This window comes from Mobula birostris, unplaced genomic scaffold, assembly GCF_030028105.1.
Source record: "Mobula birostris isolate sMobBir1 unplaced genomic scaffold, sMobBir1.hap1 scaffold_2106, whole genome shotgun sequence".
NCBI classification, from domain to species: Eukaryota; Metazoa; Chordata; class Chondrichthyes; order Myliobatiformes; family Myliobatidae; genus Mobula; species Mobula birostris.
In genome coordinates, this window is record NW_027275154.1 from 286 (window position 1) to 17549 (window position 17264).

Genomic DNA, 17264 nt, shown 5'->3' on the forward strand with positions numbered 1-17264 from the left:
CAGCTGGAAAAAATGGGCTGAAATACGGCAGATCGAGTTTAATACGGACAATTTGAGTGAATGCACTTAGGAAGAGGAATCCAATGGCCTTGGTACATTGGCCTTTATAGATCAAAATATTGAGTATGAGAGTTGGTTGGTTATGGTGAGTTTGCATAAGGCATTGGTGAGGCCGCATTTAGAGTATTGTGAGCAGTTTTGGTCACCAAATTGCAGGAAGGATATTAATAAGGTTGAATGGGTGCAGGGAAGGTTTACAAGGATGTTGCCGGGACTTGAGAAATTGAATTACAGAGAAAAGTTGAATAGGTTAGGACGTTATTCCCTAGAGAGTAGAAGATAGAGGGGAGATTTTGTAGAGATATATAAAATTATGATGGGTATCGATAAAGTGAATGCAAGCAGACTTTTGCCACTGAGGCGACGGGAGAAAAAAGAAACGGAGGACATGGGTTCAGTGTGAAGGGGGAAAACTTTAAAGACAACATGTGGGTGGAGGTGCTTCTTCACAAAGAGAGAGGTGGGAGCGTGGAATGAGCTGCCAGATGAAGTTGTAAATGCGGGCTCACTTTTAACATTTAAAAAAATATTGGACAGGGACATAGATGAGAGTTGTATGGAATAATTGGTGCAGTTGCAGGTCAGTGAGACTAGGCAGAAACATGGTTCGGCACAGCCAAGAAGGTCTAAAAGGCCTGTTTCTTGGTTGTAATGGTCTATGGCTCCATGGATCTATATAAGGAATGCAGGAAAAATTTATTCCAAGAAAAGAGAAAATCATGAATGGAAAAAATGACACAAATGTGGCGAACGACAGAGATTAAGGCGAACATAAAAGCAAAAGAGACGGCGTACAAGGAATCAAAATATAGTGGGAAAACTGAGGACTGGGCAACTTTTTAAAACTTACAGAAGGGAACTAAGACATTTTTTCGGAAAGAAAAGATGAATTATGAAAAGAAGTTGGCAAATAACATAAAAAAGGATACTAAGAGATTTTTTTTAATATATGAAGATTAAAAGAGTGACACGGGTAGATATAGGACAGATTAAAATGATGCTAGACAAATTATAATGGGAAACAAAGAGATAGCAAAGGAACTAAATGAGTATTTTGCATCAGTCTTAACAGTGGAAGACATTAGCAACATATCTGACAGCCAGAGGTCTTAGGGAATAGAATTAGGTACAGTCAAGATGACTAGAGAGAATGTGCTTGGGAAGCTAAATGGACTAAGAATAGATAAGTCTCCTGGACCGGATGAGGTGCACCAACAGGATCTGAAAGACGTGGCTTTAGAGATTGTGGAGGCATGGGAAATGATCTTCCAGGAATCAATAGACTCTGGCATGGTTCCGGAGGACTGGAAGGTCACAAATGTAGTTCCGTTGTTTAAGAAAAGAGGAAGGCAACAAAAAGAAAATTGCAGACCTATTAGTCTAACATCGGTAGCTGGACAGTTATTGGAGTCGATCGTCAAGGACGAGGTTATAAAATACTTCGAGGTGCATGACAAGATAGGCCCAAGCCAGCGTGGTTTCATGAAGGGAAGACCCTGCCTCACCAGACTATCGGAATTTTTTGTGCTAATCGCAAATAAGATTTACAAGCGAGAGGATGTGGATGTCGTGTATTTGGAGTTTCAAAAGGCCTTCGATAAGGTGCCGCATAAGAGGCTGCTTAATAAGATGAGACCCCATGGAATTACAGAAAAGATCTTGGAGTAGGTGGAGCATTGACTGATAAGCAGAAAGCAAAGAGTGGGAATAAAGGGATCCTCTTCTGATTGGTTGCCGGTTACTAGTGGTGTTCCGCAGGGGTCGGTGTTGGTGCCGCTTCGTTTTACAATGTAATATCGATTAATTAGATTATGGATTAAATGGTTCCGTGGCTAAGTTTACGGATGACACCAAGATAGGTGGAGGGCAGGATGTGTTGAAGAAACGGAAACGTTGCAGAGAGACTTAGTCAGTGTAGGCGAGTGGGCAAAGAAATGGCAGATGAGATACTATGTTGAGAAATTGTGGATGAAAAAGTATACTCGGACCCGGAGGGAAATTGCCATAGAAAATTCGTAATTTGTCACATGATATCATGGAAAGCCCAGTATCTAAAATCGGGATCCTGGAGCTCCCTCAAACAAGAAAACTCAGTGATATTTATACATCAACGGTATGTGACAAGAGACATTTAGGTGCAATTGTCTACAGAATTAAAGGTCGCGATCCACAGGACATTTTATGACCAGATAACTCCTTATCTGATCCTTTGTCTAGCATTTTCAGAGAACGCTACCGAATAGCGAGAAAGCAGTTACACATTTTACTAATCAGTTTGTTCTCAAAAAATATACCAGGCAAGCTGGCTCAACCGCAGACATATAAAAGTTCTCAGAACAAAGAAGTACAGTTGCAGTTATTTTTACATCTCGGTTGCGAGACACATTTTTGTCACCCAGAGTACATTAGTTACAGATAAATAATTGTAGACATCAAATTCACATTTTAAGATAAATGATTAGCCCCTCAATACTCATTGCAATGTAAATCCTTGATATTTTCTTCCACAGAAATGTATGGTTGTGCATTTTGGAAGAAGAAATAATCGGACAGATTATTATTTACATGGGGAGAAAATTCAAAAATCGGAAGTGCAAAGAGATTTGGTGATGCTCGTGCAGGATAACCTAGAGGTTAACCACTAGGTTAAATAGGCAGTGAGGAAAGCGAATGCGATGTTAGCATTCATTTCAAGGGGAATATTGTATGAGAGTAAGGAGGTGTTGATGAGGCTGTATTGGGCTCTGGTGTGACCTCATTTGAAATACTGTGTGCAATTTTGCGCCCCCTATCTTAGAAGGGATGTACTGATGTTGGATAGAGTTCAGGGAAGATTTACGGGGATGATTCCTGGAATACAGCGGCTATCATATGAGGATATTTGTCGGCTGCTGGACTGTTCTCATTACAATATAGAAGAATGAGAGGGGATCTCATAGAAACATTTCGAATGTAGAAAGGGTTGGACAGAGTAGATGTGGAAAGGCTGGTTCCCTTGGTGGGAGAGTCCAGGATAAGAGGCCACAGTCTTAGAACTAGAGGGTACCCATTTAAAACAGATGAGGAGTATTTTTTTTTTTTAGCCAGAGGGTCGTGGACCTATAGAATTCGTTGCCACGTGCAGCTGCGGACGCCCGATCATGGAGGGTTTTTAAGGAAAAGATTGGCATGTATCTAATTTGTTATGGTATCAATGGATATGGGGGGAAACCCTGAAATTGGAACTAGATGGGAGAATAATTTAGCTGATGTTGGAGTGGCGGAGCAGATTCGATGGGCCGAATGGCCTACTTCAGCTCCTTTTTCCTGTGATGTTATTTCCTAACTCCCTGTAAACTTTTTTCAGGACTTCCTCACTTTTCCTACCCATGTCATTGGTACCAGTATGTACCACGGCCTCTGGCTATTCTCCATCCCACTTGAAGATATCGTGACCGCGATCAGAAACATCCCGGACCCTGGACGATCAGATTGACTCCTGACCTCACGATCAGCCTCGTCGTGGCCCCTTGCACCCTAATGACTGCCTGCACTGCACTCCCTCTGTAACTGTGACACTTTACTCTGCGTTCTGTTACTGATTTACCTTGCTCTAATGCAATGAAGTGATGTGTATCTGTGGTTGTAACTGGGACCTCTCCTGTCTGTGATGTTTACAAATGATCTGGATGAAAATATAGATGGGTAGGTTAGGAAGTTTGCAGATGATACGGCGAGAGGTGGTGCTGCGGAGAACGGAGAACTGGTAAAGAATTCAGTGCGATTGGATCAGTTGCAAATACGTGTTGCAGAAATGGCAGATGGAGTTTAACCCAGACAAACCTAAAATGCTGCACGTTGGTATGAAATAAACAACACACGATTAAAGCCAAGATGGGCAGAGAGATTGTGGGGTCCGTGTTCATAGCTCCGTGAACGTGACTACAGAGTTTAATGTGGTGGTTAAGAAGGCCTATGGCATTTTTGCCTTTATTAGTCGGGGAGTTATATTGCAACTTTATGAAAATCACCAGCTAGGCTGAATAGGGTGTATTGCAGACAGTTATGGTCACCGCATTATCGGAAGGATTTCAAAGCGTTCGGTAGCCCCCCCGAGAGATTCAACTGTGCGCTGCTGTATTCGTTAGCATGTGCTACAACGAGAGGTCGGGCACCTGGGTTGATTTCTCCGGAGCGGAGGGGGCTCAGGGGAGATCTGACTGATCTCTGGAATCCGTCAGGCACCTGTCAGCCTCTGCAAAGTCAAGGAATTTGGACTCTCAGCGCAGACAGCTGACACTACATGAGATTGAGAGAGTGAGGGATGACCGTGGTGGAAGTAGAGAGCGCGGATGGTGGGTGGAAGGGAGTCCCAGAGGGAGTCACAGCTGAATTCACGCACACACTGAATGATCTGTCTACAGGTGTGCAGAAACAGGAGTCGAAAAGGAACATCGGAAATAGACCGTCCCGTAAGATCTGCCTACTCTGCCTAGTTACGTCCATCCTTATCGCCATAGTGGCCGGACTCTCGGTCCACGGTGAGTCGAACGGGCTCCGGGAGGAGTCAGACTGTAAGCAAGCAGAGTGGAATGAAATGTGAGCGTAAAACACCACAGTGACATGGGCACGCCGCTCACCGTGAAACAGACACTACCCTGACGTTGACAGGGACACAACTCACACCCTAACACCATCACGCCCACACGGTGTCACGGACATTCGCCTCACCGTGCCACCGAATTTTACCTCACCGTGACACCGAGATCAAGTACCGTGACAACAGCACGCACAGCATCCTGAAATCGACACTCCCCAAATCATTACACCAACAGCCCCCTGACCGATACCTCGATAATCGGAACACTGTGGAAGCAAAGAAAACAGGATCTCCCAGTGGCCACACGTTTTAATTTCACATCCCATTCCCATTCTGACATGTCTATCCACGGCCTCCTCTACTGTAAAGATGAAGCCACACTCAGGTTGGAGGAACAACACCTTATATTCCGTCTGGGTATCCTCCAACCTGATGGCATGAACATCGACTTCTCTAACTTCCGCTAATGCCCCACCTCCCCCTCGTACCCCATCTGTTATGTATATACACATATTCATTCTCTCACTCTCCTTTTTCTCCCTGTGTCCTCTGACTATACCTATTTCCCATCCTCTGGGTTTGCCCCCCCCCAGCTTTTCCTTATCCCTGGGCCTCCTGCCCATGATCCTCTCATATCCCTTTTGCCAATCACCTGTCCAGCTCTTGGCTCCATCCCTCCCCCTCCTGTCTTCCCCTATCATTTTGGATCTCCTCCTCCCCCTCCCACGTTCAAATATCTTACCAACTCTTCCTTCAGTTAGTCCTGACGAAATGTCTCGGCCTGAAACGTCGACCGTACCTCCTCCTAGAGATGCTGCCTGGGTCTGCTGTGTTCCCCAGCAACTCTGATGTGTGTTGCTTGAGTTCCTGGCATCTGCAGAATTCCTTGTGTTTGCTTTTGTTTTTACTTTGGCTCTACCTTCACTTGTCAGCCACGGTAGTGTTCTTCTTCCATTGGATAATGTCTTCTCATTTGGAATACATCTGCCTTGCACTTCCTTCATTTTGCGCAGAAACTCCAGTGACTGCTGCTCTGCTGCTACTGTCCGTCAGCGCAACACCGACATGTCCCTCACTGTGACGCGGACACAACAATCACTGCGATACTGACGCAGACTCACACCTCACGGTGGCATCGACGCTCCTGACTGTCAACCGGCACGCCCCTCATTCCTGACATTGACAAGCCCCTCAGCGTGGCACATACACGATCTGTACCGTGTCACGGTACGCCTCCCACTGGGACAAGAAACCATCACATTCTCATTGTAACACTCGTCACCGTGACACCTACACGCTCCTCAGCATGAACCGCAGAGTACCACACCGTGACACTGACACACCTATTACCGCGACCCGCCCAGCACCGCACCGCTGTCTCACAAGTCAATGTAAACGCTAAATATCCTTGACCAACTCTCTCAGTATCACAGATTCGTCAGTCTCAGATCACCTCCGACATAAAATACCAGCTACTTTGGGAACAGTATCAGGAGATGAACAGAACACAGTCCCAATGTCGACAACAGGTCCATCAGTTGAAACTCTCCAACTACGACTGTGTCCACAATCTTTCTGTTATCAGCAACAACTTCTCCATCCACAACAAGACGCTTAGAACTTTAAAGTGGACGAAGGGTGAAATTTGCCAATTTCTGACGAGTAGCAGAGGTGAAGCATCCCTCCACGTCTAACCCCGGGAGTGTGCCCTGGGAAGGGAGGGTGTGTTGGGAACTTCACTATGTTTCTGACCCCGGGAGCGTGAGGTGGGACGAGAACATCAGTCACTGTCTGATTCTGCGAGTTACTGGATAGGACATTGTGCCTCTGACCCGGTAACTGTGTCTGATATGACGTTTCGGAGGGATCATCACTCTGTGCCTGACCCCGGGGGTGTGCGATGGGAGACTGTGGAGAGAACTGCAGTCTGGGTCTGACCCACGGGCTGTGCGATGATGCACTGTGGAGTGAGAATCACTCCATGCTTGATCCAGCGCTCTGTGATGGGACGGTGTGGAGGTAGCACACTCTGTGTCTGACAACCCGAGTCTGTGATGCGACGGTGCGGAGTGAGAATCTCTTTGTGTCTGACTCTGTGAGTGTATCAGGGGAGGGGGTGGAGGTAGCTCAATCTATGCCTGCCTGGAGAGTCTGTGATGGATGATGTCGAGGGAACATCACTCTGTGCCTCATCCTGTGAATCTGTGATAGGATGCTGTGGGAGGAACTTCATTCTGCGTCTCTCCCCGGGTGTGTGCGAAGGGACAGTGTGGTACGAGATTCACTCTGTGCCGTGACCCCTGGAGAGTCTGATGGGACGGTGTGGCGGAATATTTACTCTCTTTGTCACCCCGAGTGTGTGTGATGGGAAAGTGTGAAGAGAGATCCACTCAGTTTCTCACTGCTACTTTTTCAGAATTTCCAGAGCAAACGTGTTCCAAGGACTGGATCATAAACAAAGACCGGTGTTATTACGTATCCACATTTGAAACATCTTCCTCCAGAGCGGTGCAAGAATGTTTAAAACTCGACTCAAGGCTTCTCGAAATCTGTTCAAAGGATGAAGAGGTAAGTGTCACACCACGAGAAGATCCCACAGTAACAAAGGAATCATCAAACACCCCCGGGGCCCGACACAGAGTGACACCCACAATACACTCCCAGCAAACACTCCCTGAGTCAGACAAGAGGTGACGCTCCATCCACAGCGTACCATCACACCCGGGGTCAAGCACAGATTGAATCTCCCCCCCGAACAATCGCATCACAAACTCCCGGGGTCAGGCACAGAGTGAATCTCCCCCCGAACAATCGCATCACAAACTCCCGGGATCAGACACAGAGAGGATCTCCATCCACACCGTCCCATCACACACTCCCGGGGTCAGACACAGAGTGAATCCCCTCCACACTCTCCCATCACACACTCCCGGTGTCAGACACAGAGTAAATCTCCCTCCACACCGTCCCATCACACATTGCCGGGGTCAGACACAGAGTGAACACCCAAAATACAGTCCCAGCACACACTCCCGGGTTCAGACACAGAGTGAATATACCACTGGATCGTCCCATCTCATCTTGCCGGGATCAGATACAGAGTGAAGCTCCCTCCACTCCGTCCCATCACTCACTTCCGAGGTCAGACACAGAATGAATCTCCCTCCACACCGTCCCGTCACACACTCCCGGGGTCAGACACAGAGGGAATCTCCCTCCACACCGTCCCATCACACACTCGCAGGGTCAGACACAGAGTGATTCTGCATCTTCCCAGAACACAATAGAACATATATAACATAGAATAGTACAGTACCGTACAGACCTTTCGGCCCACAACGTCGTGTCGATATTTAAACCCTGCCTCACATATAAACCCCCCACTTTAAATTCCTCCATATACCTGTCCAGTAGTCTCTTAAATTTCAGTAGTGTATCTGCCCCCTCCACAGATTCAGGCAGTGTTTTCCACGTAAAAACACTCTCTGAGTAGAATACCTTCCTCTAATATCCCCCTTGAACTTCACAGCCCTTATCCTAAAGCCATGTCCTCTTGTATTGAGCAGTAGGGCCATAGGGAAGAGGTGCTGGCTATCCACACTATCTATTCCTCTTATTATCTTGTACTCCTCTCATCCTCATTCTCTCCAAAGAGTAAAGTCCTAGCTCCCATAAACACTAATCATAATCCATGCACTCGAAACCAGGCAGCATCCTGGTAAATCTCCTCTTCATCCTTTCCAATTCCTCCACATCCTTTCTATAGTGAGGCGATCAGAACTGGACACAGTACTCCAAGTTCGGCCTGACCAGAGTTTTACAGATCTGCATCCGGTACCCGCCAGTCTTAAACTCTATCTCTCGAATTATGAAAGCTAACAGTCCGTTAGCTTTCTTAACTACTGATCTACCTGTGAAGCAACTTTCAGGGATCTGTGTATATGTGCCCAGAGATCTTCACGCTTACACTACCAAGTATCCTGCTATTTCCTTTGTACTCTGCCTTGGAGTTTGTCCTTCCAAAGTGTACCACCTCACACTTCTCCGGGTTGAACTCCATCTGCCACTTCTTAGCCCACTTCTGCATCCTATCAATGTCTCTCTGCAATCTTCGGCAATCCTCTACACTATCTACAACTCCACCAACCTTGTGTCGTCTGCAAACTTGCTAACCCACCCTTCTACCCCCACATCTAGGTCGTTAATAAAAATCACGAGAAGTAGGTGTCCCAAAACAAATCCTGGTGGGAGACCACTGGTCACAACCCTCAAACCCGAATGCACTCCCTCCATCACGACCTTCTGCTTTCTGCAGGAAAGCCAATTCTGAATCCACCTGGCCAAACTTCGCTGGATCCCATCCATTCTGACTTTCTGAATAAGCCTTCCGTGTGGAACCTTGCCCATCCCGGGGCCGCAGATAGAGTGTAGCTCCCTCCACACCGTCCCATCACAAATACCTGTTGTAATAAACTGAGAGAAACCCCGTAAATTGTTTTGTATTCTTTGGGTTAATCAAACAATTTTAATTTTCCAGAGCTTTGTATCCCACAACCTTGCGTACGGAAACCACGCGTACTGGATTGGAAAATGCAAAGACGGGTGAGATTTGGACTGATCTGTGTGGTGAGAGTTGCGCATTGACATAGTCCTGACGGGTGAAAATGGGGTTCGTTTGCGATGAGACTGTACGAGGTTGTTCGGAGAATGTGGTACCAGCGGAACATCTGAGGCCTGCCGGTGTTTGTCGGGGAAGGACAAGGCAGTGGGTATATTTCGGAAACTGCCAGGGGGCAGTGCGGAGAGATCAGTACACAAGGATCTTTTTGGTCCTGACGGATGTCGGGGAGGAGAGCGCGGTGCAGTGTGGGATTATTTTGGAGATAGTCGCCGGGCTGTGTATAGAGTGAAAAACAGTAGAATTAGTTTGGTGAATGACATAGATCTGCGGGGCGAGAGTAGGACAACAGGATTAGTTTGGAGACCGGTACAGGGCGGTGGGATTAGTTTGCGAACTGACGAACGGATGTGCGAGAGAGGGCGCCAGTGGTATAAGTCTGGAGGCGGACGTGAGGCTATGGTGTGAGCGCGGTGCACTGGGATATGTTAGGACACTGACGCAAAGCTCTGGCTACAGGGAGGGGCATCGGATTAATCTGGGACCGACCCAGGGATGAGGCAAGTGTGTTGACGAGAGGGATTCATCTCTGGACGCCCATAAGTCTGTGCGGAGACGGTGTGACAGTGGGATTTGTTCGGGGAGTGAAGCAGTTCCGGGGGGAGAGGGTGGTCCTGTTCGATTCCTCTAGGGTCTGACAGAGGACTGTGGTGAGAGAGCGGGTCTTTGGTATTACTTGTGGAGACACGGGGCTATGGGGAGAATTATGTCAGTGCGATTAATTTGGAGACTAATACAGGATTGTAGGGAGACATTGGGACCGTGGTATCTCTCTGGGTACTGGCACGGGGCGGTGGGAAGAGAGTGGATGAGTGGGATGAGTTTGGGGACTGACAAAGGCTGTCAGGAGAGAGCGACTTCATGGGATTAGCTTGTGGACGGTCTCAGCTAGGGTTGTCTGCCGGAGCTGTTTTTTCTCTGTTGAAATTGTCTAACCTTCTTGGATAGGAATGTGGCCTGGGGTCTCCTGTTTAAGGTGTCCTCGGGGACGTCAGAATGCGGAGGCTGCGACCCGAACAGAGAAGGTTTCACTTGCGATAGTGATCGCCGTTTCATGTGCGAGAAGTCAGCAGCTTTGATCCGGGATATTCCTGAACAGATCCACGATCTCTGCCAACAGCCAGTGGAGGCGACATGAATCAAGCGACTACATCCAATTTCTGCTCCTCTCTTCTTCCCTCTCACTTCTAAATCCTTTGAATTCCCACCACACCCTCTCTGCCTCTCCCGTCCACTCTACCTCCTCCTCTTGTCGCAACCCCTTTCTCCTCAGCACACACAGACATACTTCTTTCCCCGTCTATCCCCTTTTTTCTCGCCATTTCCTCCGTACCACTCTTCTCCGCTCCCTCTACCGGTCTCTCTAAACAGTTCAGTTCCCCTTATCCCTGGATCTTTCTCCGTCCGCTCTTTCTCTGCTCCGTCTACCCAACTCTTTCACCTCTCTCTCTCTTTTCCTCACGCCTCTCTACCCCTCTCCCTCCCTTCTCTCCCCATTCTATCTAAACCCTCCGTCACCCTGAGTCTCTCTCTCTTTTTCTCCTTTCTGTCCACTCTCACCTCAATCCTGCGCCGTCCGGTGCTCGATAACCCAACCCTGGGTAAAAGACTATGCCTATTTCCTCTGTCTGTGCCCCTCTTGTGTTTATGGAAGTCTGCAAATTTACAACTACGCTCCAGGAAATAAAGTCCCAGCCTTCCCTTCCTTCTCTCCATAACTCAGTGCTCCGAGTCCTGGCAATATCACCGTAGAACTCCCTGTACACTCTATGCAGCTCGATGGCATTTTTCCTAAAGCAGGGCGGTCTCACCGACGGCTTGTCGCACTGCAACGATATCTCCCGACTCCTGTACTCAGTGCCATGACTGGTGAAGACCAGAGTGCCAATTGTCTTGTCCACTCGTATCGGATGCATTCCTCTGGAATCGATATGTCATTTATCATCTGAAATTTGAACGGCCTCGAATTTGTTCTTTTGCAGCGCAAATATGTACAATTAATGACAATTACAAAAAATGCAATAAAATCTCAAAACTCTGGAGGCTGTGCACATGCGTTCAAAAATGTGGTGGTGGAAGGGAAGAAAGAGTTTCTGAATCTTGAGTGTTCAGGCTTCCGTACCTCTTCCCTGATGGTAGTTTTGAGCAGGGAACGTGTCCCGGGGTGAGGGGCCTCACTGGTGGAGCTGCCTTCTCGAGGCATCGCATCTTAAAGATGTCCTCGATGCTGGGGAAGGTGAAGCCTCTGATGCTGGTTGATCCTACATTCGTCTGCAGGCTCCTGTCACCCTGTCCGTTTCAGCCTCCACCAGGTGGCGATGCTACAAGTCAGCAGGCTCCCAACGTTCATCTGTAGAAAATTCCTCGTTTTCAATGAAAGGGCAAATCTTCTCAGACTCCTGACGTTTTGCCATGAGAGAGCTACGGGTGGTGGTGAAGGCCATGTGTACAGTATGCTCTGGAATACACTCAGACTCAGATTCGAAATTACGAAGACGTCAGTAACGAAATCCGAAGATGAAATCACAATCTTTATAACTAGAAATGCATCCCCTGCAGCACGAGCCCTTTAACTACTGACCGGTATTAATTGGTAGTCAGAGCCTTCAAGGTAAAGTGACAGCTAACCATACTCCGGTTCCGAATCTGGGATGCCTTCCGAGGAAGATAATTTCTTCGTGTTTGCATGCCCAGTGTATATCCTCTGAGATACTGACACACAGCAACACAGGAATCTGAAACACGATCATAGGCTAGAGAGGCAGAATTAAGCTATTTGGTCCATCGTCCGCCATTTTATCATGGCCAATACATTTTCCTCTCAGCCCCAATCTCCTGCCGTCTTCCTGTATCCCTTCCTGACCTGACTAATCCAGAATCTCTCAGACTCTACCTTAAATATTCTGCTTTCAAATCCACAGACTGCTAAGACATCACATTTTATAGATTCACCCCACCATGGCAAAATACATTCCTCTTAATCTCCGTTCTAAAATGACGGCCCTCTATTCTATGTGGGCTCACTGGCCTTAGTCTCTCCCACCATAGGGAAACTTCTCTCCGTATCTACGTTATCGTGGCCTTTAAACATTCCCTGGGTAACAACAACACTAAGCACCACCCTCCCACCTCCCCCTCCCGCCTACTCATTATTCTGAGTTGCAGCCAATAAACGCTCCTGATTTGATAAGCATTTCAATCCCCGTATGATTTCCGTGTACTTCCCTTCAACTCTTTACAATGCAAGCACTTCTGGCCAGGTTGAGAGAAGGGACCCTGACCGGCTCACAGTCCTCCGTGAGGACTCACCAGTGCTTTATGAAGGCTCAACATTAAAACTTTACATTTATATTCTAATCTTCTTGACATGAATGCTACGTTGCATTTGGCTTCCTCGCCACCGACTCCACCTGAAAATTCAACTTTGGGGAATCCAGCACAAAGACTAGTAATTCTCTTTGCACCTAAGATGTTGAAGTTTCTCTCCATTTAGAAAACCTTCTGTGCCCTTATTTCATAGAATAGTACAGCACAGTACAGGCCATTCGGCCCACAATGTTGTGCCGATCCTGTTGTACCTTCCTAGTAGTCTCTTAAACTTCACTAGTGTATCTGCCTGCACCACTGACACGGGCAATCCGTTCCACGCACCAACCATTCTCTGAGTAAAAAAAAAAAAAAAAATCTCTAATATTCCCCGTGAACTTCCCACCCCTTACCTTAAAGCCATGTCCTCTTGCACTGAGCAGTGGTGCGCTGGGGAAGATGCGCTGGCTCTATCTATTCCTCTTATTATCTTGTACACCATTATCATGTCTCCTCTCATCCTCCTTCTCGCCAAAGAGTAAAGCCCTAGCTCCCTTAACCTCTGATCATAATGCATACTCTCTAAACCAGGCAGCATCCGGGTAAATCTCCTCTGTACCCTTTCCAATCCTTCCACATCCTTCCTACAGTGCGGCGACCAGAACTGGACACAATACTCCAAGTGTGGCCTAACCAGAGTTTTATAGAGCTGCATCATTACATCGCGACACTTAAACTCTATCCCTCGACTCCTGAAAGCTAACTCCCTATAAGCTTTCTTAACTACCCTATCCACCTGTGAGGCAACTTTCAGGGATCTGTGGACATTACCCCCAGATCCCTCTGCTCCTCCATACTATCTAGTATCCTGCCATTTACTCTGTACTCTTCCTTGGAGTTTGTCCTTCCAAAGTGTACCACCTCACACTTCTCCAGGTTGAACTCCTTCTGCCAGATCTCAGCCCTCTTCTGCGTCCTATCAATGTCTCTCTGCAATCATTACCAAGCCTCTGCACTATCTACAATACCACCTTCCTTTGTGTCGTCAGCAAACTTGCCAACCCACCCTACTACCCCCACATCTAGCTCGTTAATAAAAATCACGAAAGGTAGAGGTCCCAGAGCAGATCCTTGTGGGACATCACTAGTCACAATCATCCAATCTGAATGTACTCCCTCCACCACCACCCTCTGCCTTCTGCAGGCAAGCCAATTCTGAATGCACCTGGCCAAACCTCCCTGGATCCCATGCCTTCTAACTTTCTGAATAAGCCTACTGTGTGGAACCCTGTCAAATGCCTTACTAAAATCCATATAGATCACATCCACTCCACTATCCTCATCTATATGCCTGGTAACCTCCTCAAAGAACTCTTATCAGGCTTGTTGGACACGATCTGCCCTTCACAAATCCATGCTGCCTCTCCCTGATCAGACCATGATTCTCTAAATGCCCAGAGATCCTATCTCTAAGAATCTTTTCCAACAGCTTTCCCACCACAGACGTAAGACTCACTGGTCTATAATTACCCGGATCATCGCTACCAGCTTTTTTGAACAAGAGAACAGCATTCGCCTCCCTCCAATCCTCCGATACCCTTCCCGTAGTCAACGAGAACATAAATATCCTAGCCAGAGGCTCAGCAATTCTTCCCTCCCATCGTGGAGGGACCCGGGGGATATTCCTTCAGGTCCCGGGGACTTCTCCGTCCTAATATGTTTTGATAATTCCAACACCTCCTCTCCCTTAAAATCAACATGATCCAGAACATCAACCTCATTCATATTGTCCTCATCGTCATCAAGTTCCCACCCATTGGTGTATACCGAAGAGAAATATTTATTGAGGACATGGCTCACTTCCACAGTCACCAGGGACATCTTCCCACCTTTATCTCTAATCGGTGCTACCTTCTCTCCTGTCATCCTTTTTATCTTCACATAATTGAAGAATACCTTGGGGTTTTCCTTTACCCTACTCGCCAAGGCCTTCTCATGCCCCCATCTTGCTCTTTTCAGCCATTACTTAAGCTCCTTTCTTGCTTCCCTATATTCCTCAATAGACACATTTGATCCTTGCTTCCTAAACCTCATGTATGCTGCCTTCTTCCACCTGACTAAACTTTTCACCTCACTTGTCACCCACTGTCCCTTCACCCTACCATTCTTTATCTTCCTCACCGGGACAAATTTATCCATAATATGCTGCAAGAGATCTCTAAACATCGACCAACTGTCCATAGTACATTTCCCTGCAAAAACTTCATCCCAATTCACACTCGCAACTTCTAGCCTTATAGCCTCATAATTTGCCCTTCTCCGATTGAAACATTTCCTGTCCTCTCTGATTCTATCATTTTCCATGATACTGGTAATGGCCAGGGAGCGGTGGTCACTGTCCCCCAGATGCTCACCCACAGAGAGATCTGTGATCTGACCCGGTTCGTTAGTTAGTACTTGATCTAGTATGGCATTCTCCCTTTCGGCCGGTCCACATGCTGTGACAGGAATCCGTACTGGACAAACTTAGCATACTCTTCCCCATCTAAACCCTTGGAAATAATCAGGTGCAAATCAATATTTGGGAAGTTAAAGTCTCTCATGATGACAACCTTGTTTTATTTGCACCTTTCCAAAACCTGCCTCCCAATCTGTTCCTCTGTATCTCTACTGCTACCAGGGAGCCTATAGAATACCCCCAATAGAGTAACTGCTCCCTTCCTGTTCCTGACTTCCACCCATACTGACTCAAAAGAGGAACCTACTACTTTACCAATCCTTTCTGCAGTTGTAATAGTATCCTTGACCAGTAATATCACCCGTCCTCCCCTTTGTCCGCCCTCTCTATCGCTTTTAAAGCACTGAAATCCAGGGATATTGATAATCCATTGCTGCCCTGGTGCCAGCCTAGTCTCTGTAATGGGCACTACATCATAATTCCATGTGTGTATCCAAGCTCTCAGTTAATCATCTTTGTTCCTGATGTTTCTTGCATTGAGGTGCACACACTTCAGGCTTTCTACCTGACTATCTTTACACCGTTTATTCTGCTTCTCGTTCCTCAAAGCCTCTCTGAATGTTCGATCTGGCTTTACTCCATGCACTTCTTTCACTGCTCTATTGCTGTGGGTCCCATCCCCCTTGCAAATTAGCTTAAACCCTCCCGAACCACGCTTGGTTCTTCCACCAAAGTGCATGACCTTACACATCCCGTCACAGTAATCCATACGCCGCTTCTTTGCCCAATCTCTCAATCTCTCTGAACCCTTCTGTAGCCTCTTTGCTTCCTCAACACCATTTTTAGTTCGGTAATTTCACTGCCGATCTGCAGTGACTGAGGTCTCCTGATGAGAAATGCAGCCGCCTCGTGTTGTGTTGTCCAGTTGGTCATGTGACTAGTAGAGAACAAATAGGCTTGTACCGGATGTAGACCTATTGTGGTCACCGTCAATGTGTAGTTTGTCCACGTCCTTGCTGGAGAAGAGGTTGACCCCGGGTATTACCAGCCTCTCAAAGCACTTAATCCTAATAGGTGTACGTGTCACTGGGCGATTGTAGTTGAGGCAGCTCGCCTTTGTCTTCTCGGGCACTGCTGTCCTTGTCGGCATTTTGAAATTCCGACTGCAGCAGTGAGAGATTGAGGATGTCCTCGGAAACCCCAGCCTCCTCTAAAGTCCTCCCAATCTTCTTCACCTTATCCTCATCTACAGCCCTCTCCGTCTCCGTCAATTGAATGGAACTGACGTTTTTATCTACATGCTTCATGTACATAAGGAGTAACATCTTTACGTTACGTCTCCGTCTAAATGTGGAATGTGCAATTTATAATAATTTGTTATAAATATTATGTACAATAGGACTGCCAATATAACATAGAAAATCAATTGTATCAGCATGAATTGATCAGTCTGATGGCCTGGTGGAAGGAGCTCTCACGGATCCTGTTAGTTCTGGTTTTTTGGCTGCGGTACCCTTTCCCGGACATTTTTTTTTCCCGTCCGCTTTGACCCCTACCGCTGTCTCTGGGCTGACGTACATGCTGTTGATTTTTTTGTTGTTGTTGCTGTCTTGACGGAGGCGCAGTCAGTGTAGCCGCACGCTTTCAAGGCTTCTCTGAAATATTAATGCTCCCTGCCTTTAGCTGTAATGTTGGTGGGCTTATTCTCCGTGCGTCATGTCGTGTTCTGATAACCCACAATTATGTTCCAATGGGTGGTAAGAGTCAAAGTGTAGATTAGGATCTGTCTCTGTTGGTTTCCGGTAAACGTCAATATCCAGATGTTCATTTCCTTTGATAACTACTACACAGTCCAAAAAGAGCAGTGCATTGCTCTCGACGTCGTCTGGTGTAAATCTAACGTTTTTTATCCACCGAGTCGATGTGTTCTGTGAAGGCTTGCACGTCACGGATTTTGACCTTGATCGAGGTTTCATCCGCATTCCTGAACCAATGACCGGGTGATGTTCCAGTTGCCTTGGTTTACTGCAGCCTGATAAATGCAGCGAGCAACACACATCAAAGTTGCTGGTGAACGCAGCAGGCCAGGCAGCATCTGTAGGAAGAGGTAGCGAGGGTTAGAGATAGTGAGAGTGACATATAAAAGTTACGGTGTTGGGCGACAGAATGTAGAGTGGGGTCGA

At 47.1% G+C, this 17264-nt stretch overlaps 1 protein-coding gene across 1 annotated transcript; it reads left to right on the plus strand.

The window, feature by feature from the left end:
• Positions 1-4363: 4363 nt before the first annotated feature.
• On the plus strand, positions 4364-11340 carry LOC140192678 (uncharacterized). The gene is made up of 5 exons (XM_072250197.1): positions 4364-4580; positions 6065-6310; positions 7056-7207; positions 9177-9241; positions 10266-11340. Exons 1-5 carry the CDS (start codon positions 4364-4366, stop codon positions 10453-10455), a joined length of 870 nt encoding a protein of 289 aa, XP_072106298.1. The 3' UTR covers positions 10456-11340.
• The last annotated feature ends 5924 nt before the right edge of the window (positions 11341-17264 follow it).